The sequence below is a fragment of the Bos mutus genome, chromosome 17 (genome assembly GCF_027580195.1).
Source record: "Bos mutus isolate GX-2022 chromosome 17, NWIPB_WYAK_1.1, whole genome shotgun sequence".
Taxonomy (NCBI): Eukaryota; Metazoa; Chordata; class Mammalia; order Artiodactyla; family Bovidae; genus Bos; species Bos mutus.
The window spans coordinates 27,561,859-27,585,155 of NC_091633.1; the positions used below are offsets into that span (position 1 = coordinate 27,561,859).

Sequence of the window (23,297 nt, forward strand, 5' to 3'; positions counted from 1 at the left end):
CACTGGACCATCTCCCTGGTCACAGGAGAAAACAAATTATCCCTGTGGACCTTTATATCCCAGCTTAGCCTATTAGGCGTCTTCTGACTCCCTTCCCCCAACTGAAAATAGGCACTCAACCACCACCTCCCTTTCTCAAGCTGCTCGGCCTGTCTGGCCTAGCCTTATTTTCTAATTGGTTATTTACTTGTTGATGTGTGTCCCCTCCTCCCTGGACTGCAGGTTCTATCAGGGCAAGGACGAGATGTGCTTCGTCACCGTTAACAGGTAATTAAGTATGTGATGAGGGGGTGGACGGGACGGGGGAGGAGCGGACGGACGAGTTGGACGCAAAACAGAATGATTGAAGGAGGGCTTGGGCCCAGGTGACCGCGGGTGAACAAGGCCGGGGGAGTGCGCAGGCGCTGACCGAGCACCCGCGCGCAGGTCCCGCCCGCATCCCGCCTCTCCTTCCGGTTCCTACACTGCTGAGCCTGCGCACTGGGCTAGGCCGGTCGGCTGGTAAGTGGAAAGGGCCTGGTCACCCGGCTGACGCAGCTCTCGCCCCGCTGGCGCTCGCCGCCGTGTCGCCGGGCAGCCACGGTGAGTGCAGAAGCTTGTCCGCACCCGGGCGGGGGGCGGGGGGGGACGTGCTCATGGCGGCGCAGCTTTCAGCCCCCGCGCCCGCCAGTGGCCCCGCGGTTCCCCCGGCCCACCTCACCCTCAGTTCTCCGCGCTGCCCCCCACCCGTGACGTTTGCCCTGGTGTCTCTCTTCCCGGGAGCCCCCAGCCGGCCCCTGGAGGGCGCTGTCCTCGGTGCCTTCGCCTGCGGGTGCTCCACGTCGGCGCGTCGTCTGGCGACCCCGCCGGGGGCGTCAGTCGGAAGAGGCGCTTCCCCACCCCCTCTCCCCGGAGGCCTTCCCCAGGACCCAGCGAGAACTGCGAACACCTTTGCGCAGTTTCAGGGACGGAAGTCTGTCCCCGAAGCTGATAAGGATTCCTTCCTCACGGAAACCTGGTTTAGCTTCGAGTAGCTCTCAGTTCACGTGCGAAAAATCTCTAGGCTCCCAGGCTGCCAGATTGGGTTAACGGTTCTCCAGCCTCACTCACGGGGCCGGGGTCTGAGAATGACGTGTGCTGTCTCAGCGTCTGCAGAACTGAGGGCGTGGAGGGTCTCTCAAAACCAGGTTTATTTTCCAGATGCAATGTCGAATCTTAAAATCTTCCTAGGGGCTTTGTGTATTGTGTAGAGATGGCCAACGCCTACAAAATGACTCAGGTTTTGCACACACATTTCTCTAACCTTTAGCCAAGCAAATGGACATGTTAGTTTATTTATAAAAGTGTCTACTTAATGTTGACGTCGAGGTAATAGATAAATAGAACTTTCTCCTTTAACAATATGTAGCAGATGAGATTGCGAAGAAAAATAGGTTTAATGAGAACAGCGTGATACAGAGTACTTCTGGGTGTGACTCTCTGTACTCCTGGGCCTGTTGATACACCACTAATGGTTCATAATATTAATAATTAAATATCAGTTATCATCATAAGTTTTCTTTATGGATGCCCCAAAGCAGTGAAGTTTTAATATTTGAAAGTTGATAATGCAATGTAGGGGTCCTTGGGGAAGTTTTGGGAGGATCATCAGTTGTCGGGTGGTATAAGAATATGGTTTTCAGAAATGACCCTGAGAACTATGGGGCACGACACGTTTGGACTAGGAGAACAAAATGATCTAAAATGAGTCTTGGCCCCTCAAAGTTTTGGTGACACCGACCATGTGGAGGAGAGTGGTGAAAGATTGTGCTCGATGCAGAGTTGTGCTGAGGTACTCTAAGAAGAAGGAAAACCCAGCTTTGCTATTCTCCTGTGTTTGTTTCATTCCAACTGCCACAGAGATTACATATTTGTGTCTGACTTACTTTTTTAAAGTACTTATTTATTTACTTCTGTATTTGGATGCATCAGGTCTTAGTTGTGGTATTGCAGGCTTAGTTGTCCCACAGCATGTGGAATCTTAGTTCCCTGGTCAGGAATCCAGCCCATGCCCCCTACATTGGAACGTGGATTCTTAACCATTGGACCACCAGGAAAGTCACCTGGCTTATTTTTGTATTTTGATTTATTTATTTTTGACCACACCACAGCATATGGAATCATACTTCCCTGACCGGGGATTGAACCTGCCCTTCCTGCATTGGAAGTACGGAGTCTTAACCAGTTAGTTTTTAAATAGTCTCATAAAATTCAAACAACATAGAAAAATAAGAATTCCTTTCTGTTCTCTGTCCTTAGACCTATTTACCCCACCCCACCCCACTTTTTTTCCTCACATAATAGATCTCCAACAGCTATTCAAGTCAAGAGATAAACAACTTAATTCTTTTTATGTCTGATGATAATCCACAGTGAGCATATACTATATTTATTTCATTATTCCCCATTGATGGGTTTTTCACTTAGAGTCCGGCTTTTACCACTACAGAGTCATACTGAGGTGAGTATTTAAAAAAATCTTTTTTTAATTTTTTAAATTATGAAAGTATGATAACACATTGACAGGAGACTTGGAAAATACAGAACAAAGTTACATATAGATCCACTATCACAATTATTTTTAAGTAGATAAATTAAGATTTTTAGTTGGATTTGGTTTCATTATCAAGCTCTCAAAAATAATAGAATGAATAGACAGAAATGTGGGATATAGTAGACCTGAAAATGCTATGAACCAATTCAACATAATTAAGATTTATAGTTTTCACCCAACAGCAGAATAAAAATTTTATTCAAGTTCCCATAGAGTATAAACCAGGAGACACTGGAACGTATCCAGAAACATAAAACAAGGTGCAAAAATTTCATGGTATAAAGGTATTAAATCATACAGAGTCTGTTTTCTTATCACTGTGGAATTATGTTAGAAATTAATATCAAAAGATATTTGAAAATAACCCACGTATTTTCAAGTGCAATGTGATGTTTACCAAGAGAGATCTTTGATTCCAGTCATTGAAAGCTGAGGTAAGTATTTTAAAACGTAGGTCATTCTGCTTTGTTTCTATAGATTCCCATTAGTAGGAACTAAATTAGGATAATGGGTCAAAGGTACACATATTTAAAATCTTAATAGGGATCCTACTGTATAGCACAGAACTCTGTTCAGTGTTATGTGGCAGCCTGGGTAGGAGGGGAGTTAGGGGGAGAATGGATACATGTATATGTATGACTAAGTCCCTTTGCTGTCCACCTGAAACTATCACAGCATTGTTAATCAACCATCAGTTCAGTTCAGTCGCTCAGTTGTGTCCGTCCGACTTTGCGACCCCATGAATCACAGCACGCCAGGCCTCCCTGTCCATCACCAACTCCTGGAGTTCACTCAAACTCATGTCCTTAGAGTTGGTGATCCCATCCAGCCGTCTCATCTTCTGTTGTCCTCTTCTCCTCCTGCCCCCAGTCCCTCCCAGCATCAGAGTCTTTTCCAATGAGAGTCAACTCTTCGCATGAGATGGCCAAAGTATTGGAGTTTCAGCTTCAGCATCAGTCCTTCTAATGAACACCCAGGACTGATCTCCTTTAGAATGGACTGGTTGGATCTCCTTGCAGTCCAAGGGACTCTCAAGAGTCTTCTCCAACACCACAGTTCAAAAGCATCAATTCTTCGGGGCTCAGCTTTCTTCACAGTCCAACTCTCACATCCATACATGACCACTGGAAAAACCATAGCCTTGACTAGACGGACCTTTGTTGGCAAAGTAATGTCTCTGCTTTTGAATATGCTGTCTAGGTTGGTGATAACTTTTCTTCCAAGGAGTAAGCGTCTTTTAATTTCATGGCTGCAGTCACCATCTGCATTGATTTTGGAGCCCCCAAAATAAAGTCTGACACTGCTTCCACTGTTTCCCCATCTATTTTCCATGAAGTGATGGGACCAGATGCCATGATCTTCGTTTTCTGAATGTTGAGCTTTAAGCCAACTTTTTCACTCTCCTCTTTCACTTTCATCAAGAGGCTTTTTAGTTCCTCTTCACTTTCTGCCATAAGGGTGGTGTCATCTGCACACCTGAAGTTATTGATATTTCTCCAGGCAATCTTGATTCCAGCTTGTGCTGCTTCCAGCCCAGCGTTTCTCATGATGTACTCTGCATATAAGTTAAATAAGCAGGGTGACAATATACAGCCTTGACGTACTCCTTTTCCTATTTGGAACCAGTCTGTTGTTCCATGACCAGTTCTAACTGTTGCTTCCTGACCTGCATATAGGTTTCTCAAGAGGCAGGCCAAGTGGTCTGGTATTCCCATCTCTTTCAGAACTTTCCACAGTTTATTGTGATCAACCATACTCCAGTATAAAATAAAAAGTTTAATAAATGATTGGTTTTAAAAATGAATAAATTGTAAAAACCTTAACAGGTATTGACAGAATATTTCTCCCCAAATATAGCAACTTATATTCCTGTATGCCGTGTAGGGGAGGACCCTTTACTTTACATCATGAAGGTTTGCCAGTTGAGTAAGTGAAAGGGCATTCTGCTGTTGAGCTCTGTTACTTTTTCTCAGCTGCTGTTGCCCGCTGTCATCTCTTCTGTAGATGTCCTTCATACTCTTCCCCATTTCCCCAGTAAGTTGTTTTCTTACTAATTTTTAGGGGCTGTTTTTATATTAGGGATATTTTCTCTTTGCAGCTATAAATAAAATACTGCATATTATTTCCCCCTTGATTATTTTTGTTTTTTTACTTTGTTCAGAACATTTTTACTTTGTTAAAACATAGGACTTGCCTATAGCTCAAATGGTAAAGAATCTGCCTGTGATGCACTAGACCAGGGTTCCATCCCTGTGTCAGGAAGTTCCTCTGGTGAAGGGAATGGCAGTCCACTCTGGTATTCTTGCCTGGAGAATTCCATGGACAGAGAAGCCTGGTGTGCTACAGTCCTTGGGGTCGCAAAGAGTTGGACACTACTGAGCGACTAACCACAACACACACCCACAGAACGTTTTTACATAATTCTTTTTTCCTTTATGACATCTCTGTTTCTTTTTGTATATAATTAAGTAACTTTTCATTTCAACTGTACACTGATAAAATTAAAAAAAAAAAAAAAAACACGGGAAAAAGTTTTTGGGACTTCCCTAGTGGTCCAGTAGTTAAGACTCCATGCTCTCACTTGCCGAAACTAAAGATCCCACAGACAGCAATGAAGATCACTTAATGCTGCAAGTAAAGTAAGACCAGATGCAGAAAAATAAATTAAAAAAATTTTTTTTCCTCCAAATTTTTCTGCATAGAAATTCTATATCAGGGATTTCCCTGGAGGTTCAGTGGTTAAGACTTCACCTTCTAGGGAATTCCCTGGTGGTCCAGTGGCTGAGACTCTGCACTCCCAATGGAGGGCGGCCAGGTTCAATGTCTGGTTGGGGAACTAGATCCCACATGCCACAAGCAAGAGTTTGCATGTTGTAACTACAACCTGGTACAGCCAAATAAATGAATAAACAAAAAAAAAATACTTAAAAAACAAAAAAGACTTCTCCTAATGCAGGGGGTGTGGGTTTGATCCCTGGCCAGGGAGCTGAGGTCCCACATGCCATGCATCCAAAAAGCCAAAACAAAACAGAAGCAACTTTGTGACTTTAATAAAGAGTTTTTTAATGGTTCACATAAAAATCTTTAAAAGAAATTCTGTATCAGATAATGTGATCTGAAAAACTTACAAATGTTTCCCCTGAATTTATATGATGTACTGTGATGGAAGAAACGAGATCTGAACATCTTATAAAACATATTTGTCTGCAATACATGTACTTTATTCAAGCACATTTGGAAATAGGAAATCGCCTGTGTCCTGGGCTTTAGTCCCAAGTTGTGAAGGAGTGGAGGGGCTGAAGATACCAACTGCATTTTGTCCTATGCGAGAGGCTCCCCTCTCAGCCTCAGTTCCCTCTGTGTCACATGGGATGATGGTGGGCTTGGTCTGCTGGTGGTCTTGTGAATAATCAGTGAGGGAAGCCATTAGCACCATGTCTAAGCCCAGAGGACTGACCTCAGAAAATGTTAGCCTCACTGGAGGAACCCTCACCTCCAAGCCTCAGGCCAGCGGACCCCCCAGAATGTACATTCATAATAGAAAACCACAATATACATAGCACAGAGCCCTCAGGAGTGAGACTCACAGCTGAAGATACGTTAGATGATAGAATTGCTGGATCTAGAATACGATAAGCAAAATGTATTTAATATGGTGAAAGAAGCAAAAGGAGGAAATAACAAGCATGGAGAAGAGACAGGGTCATCAGAGACCAAGCAGATGAAAACATGAACCAGATCCAGAAACTAAAACAACTGAAACTTAAAACTTTATGGCAATAATCTCAATCCCTACCTCATACCATACATAGGAATGGATGCAAAATGGATCGGAAATGTAAAACTCACAATTCTGAAATACAGGAAAAAAATCTTTGTAGCCTTGGATAAAATTTCTTGGGACTTCCCTGGTGGTACAGTAGATAAGAATCTTCCTGCCAGTGCAAGGGACACAGGTTCGATCCTTGATCTTGGGAGCAGTTAAGCCTGTGTGCCACAACTACTGAACCCGGGTGCCCAGAGCCTGTTCTCCGCAACAGGAGAAGCCACTGCAATGAGAAGCCTGGGCACCCCAACAAATAGTAGCCACTACCTGCCCCAACTAGAGAAAGCCCATGTGCAGCAGTGAAGACCTGGTGCAGCCAAAAATAAAAGTTTTAAAAAAGATTTCCTGGATACAACACCAAAAGCACAATCTATAAAAGAAAAAAAGTGGAACTTAAAAACAAGTTTGCCATGTGAAAAACATTTAGAGAATGAAAAGAGTTACTAGGAGAAAACATTTGCAAAAGACACAACTTATGAAGTACATCAGTTCAGTTCAGTCGCTCAGTCGTGTCCGAGTCTTTGTGACCCCATGAATTGTAGCAGGCCAGGGCTCCCTGTCCATCACCAACTCCTGGAGTTCACTCAAACTCACGTCCATCCAGTCAGTGATGCCATCCAGCCATCTCATCCTCTGTCGTCCCCTTCTCCTGCCCCCAATCCCTCCCAGCATCAGTCTTTTCCATTGAGTCAACTCTTCACATGAGGTGGCCAAAGTACTGGAGTTTCAGCTTTAGCATCAGTCCTTCCAGTGAACACCCAGGACTGATCTCCTTTAGAATGGACTGGTTGGATCTCCTTGCAGTCCAAGGGACTCTCAAGAGTCTTCTCCAACACCACAGTTCAAAAGCATCAATTCTTTGGGGCTCAGCTTTCTTCACAGTCCCAACTCTCACATCCATACATGAAGTACATAGAATATATAAATAATAATAAAACACCTATTTTCTGCACTCACAACACTTCTGACACCAGATGTGTGGGGTTTCCCACACCAAGCAGTTCTTCAGGTTCCCATGACATTGGCCAGCTGTCCTGGCAGAGCGCAGTTGGATGCTGAGAGCCCAAGGCTAGAGCAGAGCCCCTCAGATAACCCCAGTTCAGGTGCCAGTTAGACCAGGTTGTCACCTGGCCATTTGACCCACCGGCTATAAATCAGGAGGATTCCACTATCCTCAGGTTGAATCATTTGCTAGAACAGAACTCAGGAAAAGTTTACTTCCTAGGTTACTGGTTTATGATTAAAGGGTATAACTCAGGAACTGCCAGATGGAAGAGATTCACAGGGCAGAGTGTGGGGAAGGCGTGTAGAGCCCCTGTGCCCTCGCTGGGCTCCAGTCTCCACACCTTCCTGCGTTCACCAGGCAGGAAGCTTCCCTAGACCTGTCCTTTGGGATTCAGTGGAGGTCCCATTACTTGGGCCTGATTATTAACTCAATGTCTAGCCCTTCTCTACTCCGCAGAGGATGGGGAGTAAGGCTGAAGGTTCCAAGCTTCTGACCATAGTATATAGTCTTTCTGGTGATCATCCTCTGGCCAGGAGCCCACCAAGAGTCACCTGGTTAGATCAAAAGACCCTCCTGGCAGCCCTGACACTCAGGAGATTCCATGGGTTCTAGGAGCTCTGTGTCAGGAGCCGGGGACAGAGACCAGTATATTATATATTTCTTATCATTTCCCAATGAAGAACTGTGAAAACTTAATGAGAAATAATTCATTTTTCTTTTCTTTCGTTTTTGGCCATGCCACATGGTATACAGGATCCTAGTTTCCTGACCTGACCACGGATTGAACCTGTGCCCCCAGCAGAACAGCAGTGAGAGAGTTCGCCAGACTGGCCACATAGGCACGAGATACTAGAACTCGTGGTACATTCAGGTCTGGTCTCCGCTTTGCACAAACGACCGCTTTCCTTGATGACAGGCTTGCCACACTCTGCTTGCCCTTAGGCATCTGCGACATACTCAGATCAACTGAGAACACAAACTGAAATCCTGAAATCTCACTGGTTTGCGCTCTCGCCGAGGCTTGTACTGCTCCTGGACTGGCAACCTGCTTCACTCCTTTTCTCCAAACTGAAATTTTGAGCTTAGTGTTGGCAGGTGCCTGGACAAACTGTGAGATGGGCCGGACATCAGAGGACAAGCAGGATGTCTATCACCGCCTCTCCAAGGAGAATGGCTGGCGTGCCCACAGCGCCTTCAAGCTGCTGCAGCTGGATGAGGAATTCCACCTCTTCCAAGGCGTGATGCGGGCTGTTGACCTGTGCGCGGCCCCAGGCGGCTGGACCCAGGTGCTGAGTCAGAAGATCGGAGGCCAGGGCTCTGGCCACGTGGTGGCTGTGGATCTGCAGGCTATGGCCCCACTGCCAGGTGTGGTGCAGATCCAGGGGGACATCACCCAGCTGTCCACTGCCAAGGAGATCGTCCAGCACTTTGAGGACTGCCCTGCAGACCTAGTGGTGTGCGATGGGGCCCCTGATGTGACCGGCCTCCACGATGTCGATGAGTATATGCAGTCGCAGCTCCTCCTAGCTGCCCTGAACATTGCTACACACGTCCTGAAGCCAGGGGGCTGCTTTGTGGCCAAGATCTTCCGAGGCCGGGATGTGACACTGGTCTACAGCCAGCTGCGTGTCTTCTTCTCCAGCGTGCTCTGTGCCAAGCCCAGGAGCAGCCGGAACACCAGCATCGAGGCCTTTGCTGTCTGTAAGGGTTATGACCCTCCTGAGGGCTTCCTGCCTGACCTGTCCAAGCCGCTGCTAGACCACTCTTACGATCCAGATTTCAACCAATTAGATGGCCCCACTCGCGTCATTGTGCCGTTTGTGACCTGTGGGGTCCAGAGCGCCTATGATTCAGACTGCGGTTACCCACAGGACCTAGAAGACGGCTCAGAATAGAAGTAGACTCCACGCACTCAGCCCCCACCCTCTCACCATCGTACCAGGAGGCCTGAGCATTGAAGAAGAAGGGGCGGCTGGCCACGAAGATCTGCCCCCAGGACTGCCCCATCAGCACAGTGTCCACATTGCCCCCATCCCTGGCCGCCCCGCAGGTCATACCCTGCTGACCTCTGAGGTGGAAGACAGTGAAATGAATTATTCCCCTTAACATGTTAACTAAGGTGGCAGTCTGATAAGGACTTGGAAGCTGTTTGCTGTTCAAGGAAAACCATAACTTGAATAGGTGAACTTGTTTTCAAATACATCAAAGCAAGTCCTGAACATACAGGCTCCAAGTGGGAACCTCCGGCAACCACCACAAACACAGCAAGGACAGAAACATCACAGAACATACATCTGCACTGCAGAGGGAATTCTTGAATAGGGTCCTGCCTCTTCTCTAAGTCTTCGCAGCCGTGTGTCCTGAATGTGTCCAGAATTTACTCTGAAAGCAGGACTTCTAAACCCTCGTAGAAGTCAGCAGTATCTGTGAACTTGATGGAAGAAAATATTACATCTTTATTTTCACGGATATAGCTGGAATTTTAGCTTTACTTGGGAATCTGAACGCTGGCGGCATAATCACGGTAGTAAAAGCAATGCCTGCAACTTTCCCACTACTACTTTTGATCAGTTACTTTTGTGTTGTGTTACAGTTGCAGATATCTTAAAATGTTGTTCACATTGGCCACTACTTTGAATAAGATCTCATAATTAGATGTACTGATTTTTAAAAGTTCATATATTTAAAAAACAGCAGTGAGATACAAGGACACACACGTTAGACTGGCTCAACAGTGAAGACCTTGGCTCCTGAGGATGTAGGACAGCCCGTTCCCATGCTCTTGGTGGGCACTTGAAAGTGTAAAGCCTCTTTGGAAGCAGCTTGTATTATTTAAACCATCATTTACTCTGACCCAGCAACCTTACTTCTCGCTGTTCACACAGGAGAGGTGAAAACAGGCATTTACATAATCACCTGTATGCAAACATTGAGAGCAGCTTTATTCATCATCTCCGCAAACTGGAAGCAACCCAGTCATTCACCTGGCAAAGGGAGAAGCAAACTGCGTCCCCTCTAGATGATGACACAGCACTCGGGAAGCAGGACCAAGCTGCTGGTGCTGGGACGGCAGGCAGATCTCAAGTGTACTGTGCAGAAAGGAAGAGGCCAAACACCAAAGGCTGCATTCTGTAGTTGTGCATGCGTGCTCAGTCATGTCTGACTCTTTTGCGACCCCATGGACTGTAGCCGGCCAGGCTTCTCTGTCCATGGAATTTTCCAGGCAAGAATACTGGATTGGCTGCCATTTCCTTCTCTAGGGGATCTTCCCGACCCAGGGATCAAACCCACGTCTCTTACATCTCCTAGCAGGCAGGTTCTTTACCAGTTGAACCACCAGGGAAGCCCCTGCATTCTGTATGATTTCACCTATATGACATCCTGGAGATGGCAAAACTATAGAGTCAGACTACAGCTTGGGGATTTTAGGGGTGAGATGGCTGTAGGGGAAAGGATTGACCTCAGAAGGGCCATTGGAGATTTGGGGGTGATGCAAATGTCCTGTTCATAGCCTTTCTCAACACTCACAATACCATGCATCCAGAAAATTTGGGGTTTCCCTGGCGGTCCACTACCAGATCCCTGGTGGCTCAGTAGGTTAAGAGTCTGCTTGCAACGCAGGAGACTCAGGTTTGATCCCTGAGTTGGGGAAGATCCCCTGGAGAAGGAAATGGCAGCCCACTCCAGGATTCTTGCCTGGAGAATTCCATGGGCAGAGGAGTCTGACAGGCTACAGTCCATGGGGTTGCAGAGTTGAACATGACTGACACTTTCACTGGAGGTCCAGTGGTTAGGGCTCCAAGCTTTCACTGTCCAAGGCCTGGTTGGAGAACTAAAATCCCACAAGCTGCCCAGAAAGAAAGGCCGGGGGTGGGGGTGGTGATTTTTACTGGATGCAGATTTCACTGCAGATTTTTGAAAACTTCATGGGAGAGTAAACTGTCTGTTAGAAAATTAGTGACTGAGAGGGGTGTGGGGAAAACCTGGCTAACTTCTCAGTGATAACTCTGGAAACCAGAACGTTCTTTCTGGTGTTGGGATAAACAGGCTCCGAGGAGTGCCTCCCTCATGGCTCCAGGGGAGTGGCCTCTGCAGCCTTCACACCCCTCATCCTTCCCTCTGCCTGCTGTGCCCGCAGTTGCCCCCTGTGGGCACAGGTCTGAGGACAGATGCTCTCATGTGGGCTGGGGCGGGGCTGCAGCTGCTTTAGCCAGGTGGTGGCTTCTGCTTTGTCTCCACCTGCAGGACTCGTCCTTCCAGCTAGGAAGGCACTGGTCTGGATGTGGTTTTTGGCCACAGACCCGAGAGCTCAGAAAGGGAGCAAAGGATTGAGGAACGTTTCAACAACAAAGCTCTTCCTCATCCCATCAGTTTATTTTTGGGAATGGGATTTTTTTCGGTGTTTTGATCTGTAAATTGAAAACAATGGAGTTGACATTGAATCCTGTGGATATAGGAACTAATTGAAGAAGAGAGAGCCCTCTCCATCTGTTAGATTTCACTTTTTATATTTAGTAATTATTTACTATAATCGTAGTATACTTGTCATACCAATAATAATTGTACCAGTTTATCAACTCAGAAGATTATTTTTGAATACTTAAGAGTCTTGTGGTCGGTTTTTGAGCACATTTCTATTGCAGAGACACATGATCTGGGGTCTATAAAATAATTCCCCCCAAAAAATGTTAGATCTGTGGGGGAATGGGATGGGAATAGGGATTCACAGAGGGGAGCATGAGCTGGACCCTTGGTTATTTAAGAGTCGTGTGGTCACACGTAGTTTTATAAGGTTATGACAAGTGCCCGGTCATAGATGGAGTATTTGGTGATACCTGACAGCCCCCTTCTTTGCCTTTCATGCCTGACTCTGTCATGATGCTGAGTGGAGATGCAGGTTCACACACAGGTGTTCAGAGCTGTGGCTGTAGCCTCGCCATCATCTTCTGTCTCTTGTATCAGAAGGTGGCTATGTGCTGGGGGAGGGGAAACTGTCAGGCCAGGGCACCCCCTTCACACATCTGCCAGAGAAAGCTCCCAGAAGCACCTGTGGGCACATTCTAGGCTGTTCTTTAGCAGGAGGGAGCCTTTGCTGCCCCACGGTATGGTACCTCCCCCAGCTCCAGCTCAGAGGCAGCACCTGGGTCTTTCCTGGATGACAGGACCTGCTGTTGCCTTCTCTACCCCAACCCGGCAAAGCTGCCTCACTCCCCATCCTTACCCTGCACCCCTAGGTGGGCGAGGGCAGCAGAGCAGTTGCACTGAGGCCACGCTGTCTTCTGGCCTGACCCAGGGGTCACATAGGAGGGCAGACCAGACTGCCCAGGGATGTTGTGACCAGTGCAGCTGCTGGACTCAGGGGTCCCCACTAGGCCCCCTGTTCTGGGGGCCACCTGAAACATGATCAGTTCCTAAACCCTGGGGGATGCAGTTCTGGTTATTTAAGAGTCCCCCTAGATCCTTCGTGAGCTCAGTGCCCGCCAGCCTACCCTGCTGCTCGGTGGGCCCAAGGCCACTGCTGGTTGGCCACGTTCCCAGCCTCTTCCATTCTTTCCTTTTTCCCCCGTTTTATTGAGATGTAGTTGACCTACAGCACTGTGGACAGCATAATGATCTGGCACATCCATGGAAGGATTATCACACTAAGTTTAGTGAATGTTCATCACATGTAGATAGAACATGAAATAGAAAAAAATTTTCCTTATGGTGAAAATTCAGGATTTACTCTTCAATTCATCTATTTGGCCATGCCAGGTGTTAGTTACAGCATAAAGGATCTTTGATCTTCACTGCAGCATGCAGTGAAGGATTTACTTGGAACATGCAGGATTGCTTACTTATGGCATGTGGGATCTAGTTCCCCGACCAGGGATGGAATCCAGGTCCCCTGCAATGACAGTGTGGAGTCTTAGCCACTGGACCACCAGGGAAGTCCATGATCTACTCAACAACTTTCACACGTATCATGTATAATCTACAGCGTGCTAATTATACTTGTCATGTCGTACATTACATTCCTGGTACTTATTTACCTAATAAATGGAAGTCTGTACCTTTTGACCATTTCCAGTCCCTGCTTCTGGTAATGACATATCTTTTTTGATGAGTTTAATTGGTTGACTGCACTATTAGAGAAGGCAATGACACCCCACGCCAGTACTCTTGCCTGGAAAATCCCATGGACGGAGGAGCCTGGTAGGCTGCAGTCCATGAGGTTGCTAAGAGTCCGACACAACTGAGCGACTTCACTTTCACGCATTGGAGAAGGAAATGGCAACCCACTCCAGTGTTCTTGCCTGGAGAATCCCAGGGATGGCGGAGCCTGGTGGGCTGCCATCTATGGGGTCGCACAGAGTCGGACACAACTGAAGCGACTTAGTAGCAGCAGCAGCACTGTTAATCCCTCCTACTTCACTCTTTCCTGAGGTCTTTTTTTATTCCAGATAAAATGCCTAGCAGGTCACTGTTGAAACCCAGCACCAAAAAGTGACCTGTACCTCCAGCCCACCTGAAAAGCACTGTTCCCTCCCGTCTCCCAGACATGTAGGGCCCTGGGGGCCCAGTAGGTGCAGGGGCTGCTGCAGGCCGACTCTGTATCTCTAGGTTCAGAGGGAAGTCTAAGTCAAGCCATGTCCAGTTTCCTTGTGGTCACTTGGCTACTTCCTTGGAAGGGAGGATGCCAGCAGGTCTGGACTCAGACCCCCTCCCACTCCCACTGCTCAGGAGCACAGTTACATGGAGTCCTCGGCACATGGCACCCTTGGCCCCTGGTTGAAGCCTCCTGGCCTCCCGCCCTCTCTGCTGACCTGGCCCAGAGCCTCCACCTGTATCCCTGCACGTGTACCCTCCCCGCCACTTGCACCCCTTCTGAGAACTCGTGGACAGGCTCGGGGCCACTGTGCATACCCTGGGCCCTGCTGGGACAGTGGGGTTGGGGCTAGCCTGGCCACCCCACAATACTCGGTAAACGTGATACCGCAATTTTTTGTCCTGCTAGTATTTATTATAAAACTTGCAGGCTCAGCTGTTGTCTTTAGTCACCTTCTTCTGATATAAGCGTGTCTGGATGTAAAGAAAAGGGCAAGCTGAGGGGCAGGCCGGGATTTCCAATAACCCTATCACCACGGGGCACTGCACCCACCACCAGCCAGCCACTGCCCTTGCCTGCCCCTCCCCAGCCCACGTCCACACTTCATTCCTTTTATTCTGGTGCGCACACACCCTGTGTTCTCATCCATTCATCAGGTGATGAACACCTGGGATGTTTCTACTCCCTGGCTGTTAGGAGGAACACTGTCCTGTGTGAACACACGTTCATTCTCTGGGGCATGTGCCCAGGTGTGGGAGTGGGGTCACACAGCAGCTGCACGGATGGCGGTCACACCCACCAACAGTGCCAGCGTGTGGGGCTGTCCCCACGTCAGTGCCACACCGGTACTGTCCCGGCTCACTGCTGCAGGGGTGGCCTGTGTGTGGTACGCACCTCCTGGGTCATCAGTGACACCAAGCACCTTCTGATGACTTGTTGGCCGAACCCACCAGGCGGGGAGCCTCCGCCATGCTGGGCAGGGGTGGGGGGTGGGGTGGCACAGGAGCTCAAACACAGCTGGCCCTTGTCTGGATTTTCTTAGAGAAATGTTTCTCCATTTGCTATCTGCCCTTAGGACAATTTCTGGACTCTAAGCAGCTGTTTTTGTGATCTTGCCAGTAGTTTTGTTAGGGAGAGGGTCTATGGCATTCCCCGTTCCATCTCCTGGAAATTGATTCCAGTCAACCTTACCTTCTGTGAGCAAAAGCTAGACCCAGTCAGTAGGGGCTGTTGATTTATCAGAAATAAGACTCCGGTAATTTTGGGGGCTGTTTTTCAATAAACTGGACACATCCAACCTGAGGTTTCCTGACAAGTGAGCCAGGCTTCTGCTTCACCACTGGCTACACCCGTGCCTCCCCTCACCCCCACCATTTGTGCAGACTGGTTCCAGCTCCTCGGGAAGCTGTGAGCCAAGCCATCTGTAATCGTGTCCCTCCAACACACAGGCTCAGACCACAGCCGGACAGCAGGCCCCTGTGCTCCCAGGGACTTTTTGCAGAAAGCAGTGCAGCTCCAGGTAGCGGCCACTGCCTCCCTGACTCGGTGACAGTGAGCACTCGGGAAGCCAGGACTTGTGGGTTGGGCTGTCACTCTGCCAAAACAAGTGACACGTGTCCAGGCAGAGAGGAGAAGCCACAGTCAGTCCCCAGTTTAACACTGTATTTAACGTCACCACGTGAGTCTTGGAGATGAGGCTTGCTCACATCCAGCGGTTAGTGCTCTGAAGCCATTTTCTGGATGTTCATCTCACACACTCTGAATAATCATGAAGTAAAGCACTGATGACCACAGCGTGTCCTCTGGTCTCTGCAATGCCTCTCAGGGAATGGCTACCAAGTGGCCAGTGCTTTGCCCCAACAGTGAGGGACCCAGGGCCACCTCTCCCACTCAGGGTGGTGGCTCACGTCCTTAGAAGAACTGAATTCCTGAAGGCACTTCAAGGCTGACCCCCAACTTACAGCCAAACGAAGGCAGACCCCACCCCGTCAGTTCTGGGCGAGTGTGAACAGCTTCATTGGAGCTTTGTCTCCAGGAAGACCACCTACGGGAAGCTGACCTGACCTTGTGCCCCCTTGCCAGTCCTGGGCCTGGGCCAAGCCTCCTGTGTGTCCTGGGGCCTGGTCTGAGGCAGCAGAGTACCTGGGGACCAAGACTCTTGCAACTGAGGAATCCCTGTCTCCTGCTCATGCGTTTGGCAGCCACTGCTCAGGATCTTTCCAGAAAGGAGGGAGCCCTCGCTGATGTGTCCCCAGTCCTGGCCTAGGCTGCCTTCTGCTTCCGCTCCTCCTGCAGGAGGGGAGACAGGGTTGGCCCACACCACCCTCCCTCACTCCCTGCACCAGCTCTGCCCCTCCAAACCCGAGATGCCCTGAGCCTGCTCAGAAAGTGAGCCCAACCGTGGGCCTCCCCGCCCCGTCGCCTCCCTCCACTTCGGGTTTCCCGGAGAGACGAGCCCCCGCGGTTGGCCCCTTACCTTGACAGCCTTCTCTAGCAGGGACAAGGCCTCCTCGTACTGCGGGACCAGCGGCTGCAGGAGCTCGCTGGGGGTGTCATGCCGCTCCAGCCCAGGCACCCCACCTTCCTCGAGCATGCGGAGGAACCTCCTCTCCTGGAGGGAAGCACACGAGGGGATGAGGTTCCTCCCTGCCCCCCTGCCCCACCCTGGGCGGCCCCGGATAGAACCCAGCCCTGGCCTCCTGCGGAGACCACACAGACTGACCTGGACTTTAAGGAGCAGCGTGAAGGCCTGTCCGGATTTTCCTGCACGGGCAGTTCTTCCAACCCTGAAACCAAGCACAGCTACTGCAGAGCACTGGCCCCCAGCCCCTTAGGGATCTGAGGGAGCTGTGGTTCCTCCCCAGGCCACCCCTGCCCCCAGACCCGGGGTCAGGCCTGCACCTGTGCACGTAGGTCCGCAGATATTGGGGGGCATCGTAGTTGACCACCAGCTGCACGCCCTGCACGTCGATGCCGCGGGCCATGGCGTCAGTGCTGATGAGACTGCCGGGATACAAGGGGCTGTGGGGCCTGTCTGAGGCCAGGAGCAGTGTCACACCCCCGCTCCCAGTCTGCAGGGGACACGCCTATGAAGTCCAGAGGCGCGTTTCCTACACCAGGGAACCTTCAGGAACCCAGCTGGCCCGAGTGAGCGCCCCTCCCCAGAGCAGGACCCCGCCCGTCTCACCAGGTACTCACAGCTGGATCTTTCCCTGCTCAAACTGCTTCAAGATGCCCTTCCTCTGGCCAGGCCCATAGCGGGAGGAGAACTCGGCCACAGTCACACCCCCAAAAGCCTGGACCAGCAGGAATAGCCTGCATGGGAGAAGCCAAAGCCCAGTGGGCTGGAGCAGAACCACCTCTGCCTCCACTCCTGCACCCGCCCTGGGCAGCCAGGCCTCACCTGTGTGAGTTCTCGCGGGAGTTGGTGAAACAGAGGACCCGTGAGAAGTTCATTTCCAAGATCAGATGCAGGATGACTAATGGCTTGAAGCGGAGACTGCAGGGCACGTAGTGATGCTGTGGGGGACGGCATGGGGTTGGCCAGGACCCAGGTGCCTAGATGCACCCCCTCCCCACCCCCAGTGCCCTGCTCACCTTGAGCCCTGTGGGGAAGGTGTACTTCCCACCTGAGTCCTCGTCCACGTCAATGTCGGGGTCACTGGGGCCCCTGTGTGCTGACCCCGTTGAGAAGAGCCGGGGCTGGTAAAGGCCGAGCTGCTGTAGCTTTTCGGGGTTCTGGGTCAGAGTGGCTGAGAAGAGTAGCTTCTGCAGGGGCATCTGGGGACAGCACATGCTGAAAGGGAATGGGGTACTGGAAAAGCAGCCACAGCTCAACCAGCAGGCCCTCCAGCCCGGCGCGGACGGCTCAAGGGACCAGCTCAGGGCAGCTCCACTGGGCCAGGAGCAGAGCAAGCTCAGGGCTGGGTACCTGGCAGCAGTCAACACCCGGGGCTGCGTTCTCTGGAACACAGCACAGGGATCCCTGGGGCCTTCACTGGGAAAGGCAGCAGCCACCACCCGTGGCAGCCAGGACTGGTGCATGCTGTCGATCATGCGGTCAGCCTCATCAATGATCTGCAGGAGACAGGAAACTGAGGTCAGCTTCAGCTCTAAGCCCAGCTGGCCTCTGCTGGGAGCCAGCACGGGAGCCCCACCCATGACAAGGTCATGTGGGAGAGTTCTGGTGGGCAAGGCAAGCCAGAACTCGAGGGGTGCCCCTCTGGGCCTGCCTGAGCGTCTACCCCAAAACCAGAATCTGTTTTACTATTTTACGACTTTCACCAACTCTTCTGACATTAACGGGGGGCTATCCCCGACCACCTTTCTCTGTAAGAAAATCAACTTAAAACTCTAGTTAATAAGTCTCCTGGGCATAATAGGAGTGTTTCAATTCAAACCCCTCTGATGACTTTCTAGCTTGCCTGACAGGTTTGTTCAGATTCACAACCTCCCAACTACGGGAAGCTTAAGATATTCTAATAATGCAGAGCTTCTCAGAGAGTTAAAATTGTTAAATAGAACTAGTAGAGGATTTCTTTGTTGAGCTAATGCTTGCTGCCAAGTTTCCATATCCCTTACCTACTGTGTCCCTGGGAGTGTATTGATTAATATAGCTGGTGTATAGAAATGTAAGTAGTAGCTTTAATGTTTGTAACCTTGGACCCTTGAGTTAACTCTTCTCTTATTATAGCCCACCACACTTTTGCCCTATAGGAATGCAACTTTATCTAATGCTTTCAGAGGGTGGCGCCTGACTTTAGAATAATCACCATTAGAGAAAAATAAGTTTTCTAAAGAAAGGGTCATAAAATGTTAACAGGCCTCCTGGCCAGAAGATGATGTAAATCACCTAAAGCTTTTGCATATGATAAGTTTGCAGAAAGAAAGCCTGGCTTCGATAAGGATCAAGGACTGCTGACCTTGCATGAGTCTACCCGCACCCCCTCCCCACCCATTATCCTCTATACACAACTTAAGGTATAAAAACTACTTTGGAAAACAAAGTGCGGGCCTTGCTCACCGAAGCTCGGTCTCCCCTTGTAATTCTCTTTCCTTTTCCTTTTCTGGCTGATCTCCCTGGAGCGCAGAGGCTCTCTGCATTCACTTTCCTGCCTGGGCTTCTAAGACCCACTCGAGAAGGTGCCTAAGGTGGGGCACCTTCTGCGATTCGAGAGGGCACCTGCAGCCTACGTGAACAGAGCAAGTCCTGTGCTGGGGCTTTACTGGCTTTCTGCGTAAACCAAGGAATATCAGCCTCTTTTCTCTCCTCTATTTTCTTAACTGCAAAATTCTTTCCTTATCTCTTTATCTATTCTTTTATTCATGCCATCCTCCCCGAGGGAATCCCTGGTTCCTGCTGGGGTAGGCCTCCCTCCAGGCGGATGACCTACCAGGAAGCGGAGGTGCTGGAGGCTGAATCCTGGGGTCTGGTCGATGTGGTCCACCAGGCGGCCAGGGGTGGCCACCATGATGTCAGCCAGGCAGCGGAAGCCGTCTGCTCTGTGGAGCAGAGGGTGGCTCAGCGAGGTCCCCCGGCACTGACCAAGTGAGCCTGCCTCCCTAAGGTGCCCACAGCCCAGCAGGACCTACGTCTTCTGCACGAGGCTCTCCTGCTCCTTAGCCAGTGACTTCTGCCCAGTGATCAGGGCTACTCGAAGAGGAGTGGCATCCGTATAGACATTGAACACTTTGCTCACCTGGAAGAGGAGTGGCCATCACCAGTGTGATCTGAGGCCCCCCTGCAGCAACAAAGACCCTGGATCTGACCTCCAGGCATGGGGTCCACGTACCTGCTGGGCCAGCTCCTTGGTTGGCAGCACAACCAGGGCACGAACCTGGCACACAGCTCGATGTAGCAGGGCCTGCAGAGGAGACGACCGCTCGTGTCAGCAGGGTCACTCCCTGCCTGCATGCCCAACTGGAGGGTGAGGGGTCCTTACGCTCACCTGCACCACAGGGATGACGAAGGCCAGGGTCTTCCCGCTGCCCGTTGGGGCAGAAACACAGAGGTCGCTAGGCCGGTAGCCGCCTCTGCTGACCAGAAACCCATTGGCTGTGCTCTCTAGGACAGCAGGAATCACTGCAGCCTGCACTGGACAGGGAAGGGAAAGAGGCAGGTCATGTCTGTGCAGGGACACCCAGGATTAGCACAGGCTCTGAGGCCAGAAATAGCGTCTTCCCCGTCTGTGACCTCTAGGCTGGGCTCTCCCTCAGGGTCGGCACCAGGGCCTCCAGGAGTGTCGAAGAGGCTGAAGGCACTGAGACCAAGTCCACACGTGACACTGGACGTGTACAGGGGCTGCCTGTGTTGGCAGCTGCTGAATGAGGCCCTGCATGGCTCTGAACATGCTCTAGAAGGAACCCTACCCCCGTCCCCAGTCCACCTGCCCAGGGCTGGGGCACCTGGAAAGTAGGATGAGATGCCCTGTGCCCGCAGCTTCTTCTGCAGGTCTGGGTGAACTTCAGGGATGTCTTCAATAGGCACCAAGCCTTCCGTTACATTCTTTCCAACACAGCTTGGCTGAGCCAACCACACTGGCAGGAAAGGCTGGACCTATCACAAAGGACAGAAGAGAAAGACCGGGTCAATTCTCCAGAGCCAGTTGGGCAAGGCCTGGGAAGCCAAGAACTCAAAACACTCAGGCTAAAGAGGCTATAGAAACAGGCAAGGCTTCAAACTTCTCCCAGCTCTTTTTTTCCTCCACTGCCTATGGGATCTGAGTTGTTGTTGAGGGATTGAACCCTCAGGGATCGAACCCAGGTCCTTGGCAGTGAAAGTATGGAATCCTAATCACTGGACCATCAGGGAGTGCCCAGCTTTTCCTTGACCCCTACAACTCACTCTCCACGTGACATTTAAAGGAACTGAGAAATACAATCCAAAATGTGCCACTCCATGAGCCAAACAAACCACCCAGGGACTTACCTTCGCACTTATGATAACATCCATGCTCTAAAAATATCTGTGCTCTGAGCCACAGCTCCAGGGCCTCATGACCTGGCAGTTTCTCGTCCCCCAAGTACACAATCCCCTCCATGCTTTTCATACACTAAGCTCATTACTACCTCAGGGCCTGTGCTCCAATCCGGCCTTCTGCCTGGCACACACTTCCCTGCCCCTCTTCCCCCATCTTAACTAGGCTGATTTCTGTCTCTGAGAAAGACAGATGCCAACTCAATGCAGATGTCCCAGTAAGGACCTACTCTACAGCACAGGAGACTCTATTCCATACTGTGCAATAAGCTATATGGGAGCAGGATCTAAAAGAGAACGGACATAAAATGCTTGCTCCTTGGAAGAAAAGCTAGGACCAATCTAGACAGCGTATTAAAAAGCAGAAACATTACTTTGCCAACAAAGGTCCATATAGTCAAGGGTATTGTTTTTCCAGTAGTCATGTATGGATGTGAGAGTTGGACCATAAAGAAGGGTGAGGGCCAAAATACTGATGCTTTTGAACTGTGGTGTTGGAGAAGATTCCTGAGAGTCCCTTGGACTGCAAGGAGATCCAATCTGTCAATCCTAAAGGAAATCAATTCTGAATATTCATTGGAAGGACTGATGCTGAAGCTGAAACTCCAATACTTTGGCCACCTGATGTGAAGAGCTGACTCATCAAAAAAGACCTTGATGCTGGGAAAGATTGAAGGCAAGAGAAGGGGACAACAAAGGACAAGATGGTTGGATGGCATCACCGACTTATTGGACGTGAGTCTGAGCAAGCTCTGGGAGATGGTGAAGGACAGGGAAGCCTGGCCTGTTGCAGTCCATGGGGTGGCAAAGAGTCAGACACGACTGAGCAACTCAACAACAAATATATAACTGACTCACTTTGCTATATAGCAGAAATTAACACAACACTGTAAATCAATACTTTGATACTGCTGCTGCTACTGCTGCTAAGTCACTTCAGTTGTGTCCGACTCTGTGCGACCCCATAGACGGCAGCCCACCAGGCTCCCCCCGTCCCTGGGATTCTCCAGGCAAGAACACTGGAGTGGGTTGCCATTTCCTTCTCCAATGCATCAAAGTGAAAAGTGAAAGTGAAGTCACTCAGTCGTGTCCGACCCTCAGCGACCCCATGGACTGCATCCTTCCAGGCTCCTCCGTCCATGGGATTTTCCAGGCAAGAGTACTGGAGTGGGGTGCCACTGCCTTCTCCAATACTCTGATAAAACTAAAAGAAAAGAAAAAAAGTGGATCTCTTTACAAGGGCTCTGCCAAGCCTCTCTTATTTTTCCTAGTGACTGTCACCATCCAAACACCCTTTAGCTCCAGAATTTGTTTACTGAAATCTCTTGTGCTAAGATAAAGCTGCAACTCCCAGGTAGAATCTCCTGTTTGTTTGGTAAGCAAGTGTGAGCACAGTAGAACCTCCTTAAATGTGCACCAAGGAAGAGAAGCTGTTTAGAGATCTCTGTGACGGCAGCACAGAAACCAAGTCGATCTCATAGATTATAAAAAAAAGAGAAGTTTTACAATTGAAGGTAGAAACGGTGAGCTTGCACAGAACTCAAACGATTAGTAGCCACCGCAGACAAAACAGCTGAGGCTTCAGTAGTCAGCCCACTCAGTAATTCACTCACTGAACACAAACCTGACACCCACCAGGTGCAGGCACCGTTCTCCAAGCTGTTCCACGAACACGAGCCGCGTTAACGACAGTCACCCCAGCTCTGCAGCCTCCCCGCGGCCTCTCACCTTTGGCACCTTGCTTCTCCCGAAGCCCCCGAGCACCAGGGCGTGGGTTAGGGGTCCAGAGGCCTCTTCTGGGGGTGGTCCGCCCCGGCCCTCCGGCGATCCTGCGGCTTCGGCGCCCACGCTGCTCTCCGCGGGTGTCTCTTCACTGCTCTCTGCGCGGCAGAAGCGGGGCCGGGGCGGCTGTCAGCACCACGCGGCCCCGAGTCTCAGGACCCCGCCCCGGCCCGCGAGGCCCCACCTGCGCCCTCGTCCTCGTTCTCGTCCTCGTCGTCGGTCTTCTGCCGCTTGTTGGGGGGCGCGGGCGGGCTTCCTGGTTCCCTGCCGCCCTCGCGCCTCCGAGTTCTGCGAGGTCGCCGCCGCCGTTTCCCCGCCGCCGGCGCGCTCTGCGCGGCCTCCTCGGGCGCTTGCTGCGGCGGCTGCTTCTGCAGCTGCCGCTCTCGGGCCCGGCACTGCAGCCGCTCCAGCAGCGCGCGAGCCCGGCCGTCTGCCTCGGCCTCCGCCCCGGCCGCCTCGGGGCCAGCGTACCGCGCGACGTGGAAGAGCGCCATGCCGGCCACCACGCACCTCTCCTGCTCGGCGCGCCGCGATGACGGCGGGGAC

General features: G+C 50.6%; 1 protein-coding gene and 1 pseudogene across 2 annotated transcripts; one reads left to right on the forward strand and one right to left on the reverse strand.

Annotated features, from left to right (window-relative positions):
* Positions 1 to 448: 448 nt before the first annotated feature.
* LOC138991491 (tRNA (cytidine(32)/guanosine(34)-2'-O)-methyltransferase pseudogene) lies at positions 449 to 13,467 on the forward strand (annotated as a pseudogene).
* A 2,173-nt stretch (positions 13,468 to 15,640) lies between these two features.
* DDX51 (DEAD-box helicase 51) lies at positions 15,641 to 23,296 on the reverse strand. 2 transcript variants are annotated; one of them, XM_070386357.1, is made up of 15 exons: positions 22,936 to 23,296; positions 22,698 to 22,849; positions 20,399 to 20,549; positions 19,942 to 20,087; positions 19,786 to 19,857; positions 19,586 to 19,692; positions 19,387 to 19,495; positions 17,925 to 18,070; positions 17,591 to 17,789; positions 17,397 to 17,512; positions 17,192 to 17,308; positions 16,895 to 16,996; positions 16,716 to 16,779; positions 16,470 to 16,604; positions 15,641 to 16,282 (listed from the first exon to the last, which is right to left on the reverse strand). In XM_070386357.1, exons 1-15 carry the CDS (start codon positions 23,243 to 23,245, stop codon positions 16,256 to 16,258), a joined length of 1,953 nt encoding a protein of 650 aa, XP_070242458.1. In that variant the 5' UTR covers positions 23,246 to 23,296; the 3' UTR covers positions 15,641 to 16,255. The 2 variants fall into 2 exon arrangements, with proteins under 2 accessions (XP_070242458.1, XP_070242459.1); XM_070386358.1 differs by lacking the exons at positions 19,387 to 19,495; positions 19,586 to 19,692.
* Between the last annotated feature and the right edge of the window lies 1 nt (position 23,297).

Bases quoted from the DNA above. Each gene is read 5' to 3' on its own strand.
- DDX51 (XM_070386357.1), bottom strand. From the start codon at position 23,245: ATGGCGCTCTTCCACGTCGCGCGGTACGCTGGCCCCGAGGCGGCCGGG. The intron at 19,693-19,785 runs GTACGTGGACCC...CTCCTCTTCCAG, and splicing joins CCAAGGAGCTGGCCCAGCAG to GTGAGCAAAGTGTTCAATGT. The intron at 17,309-17,396 runs GTGAGGCCTGGC...TCTCCCATGCAG, and splicing joins TCCCGCGAGAACTCACACAG to GCTATTCCTGCTGGTCCAGG.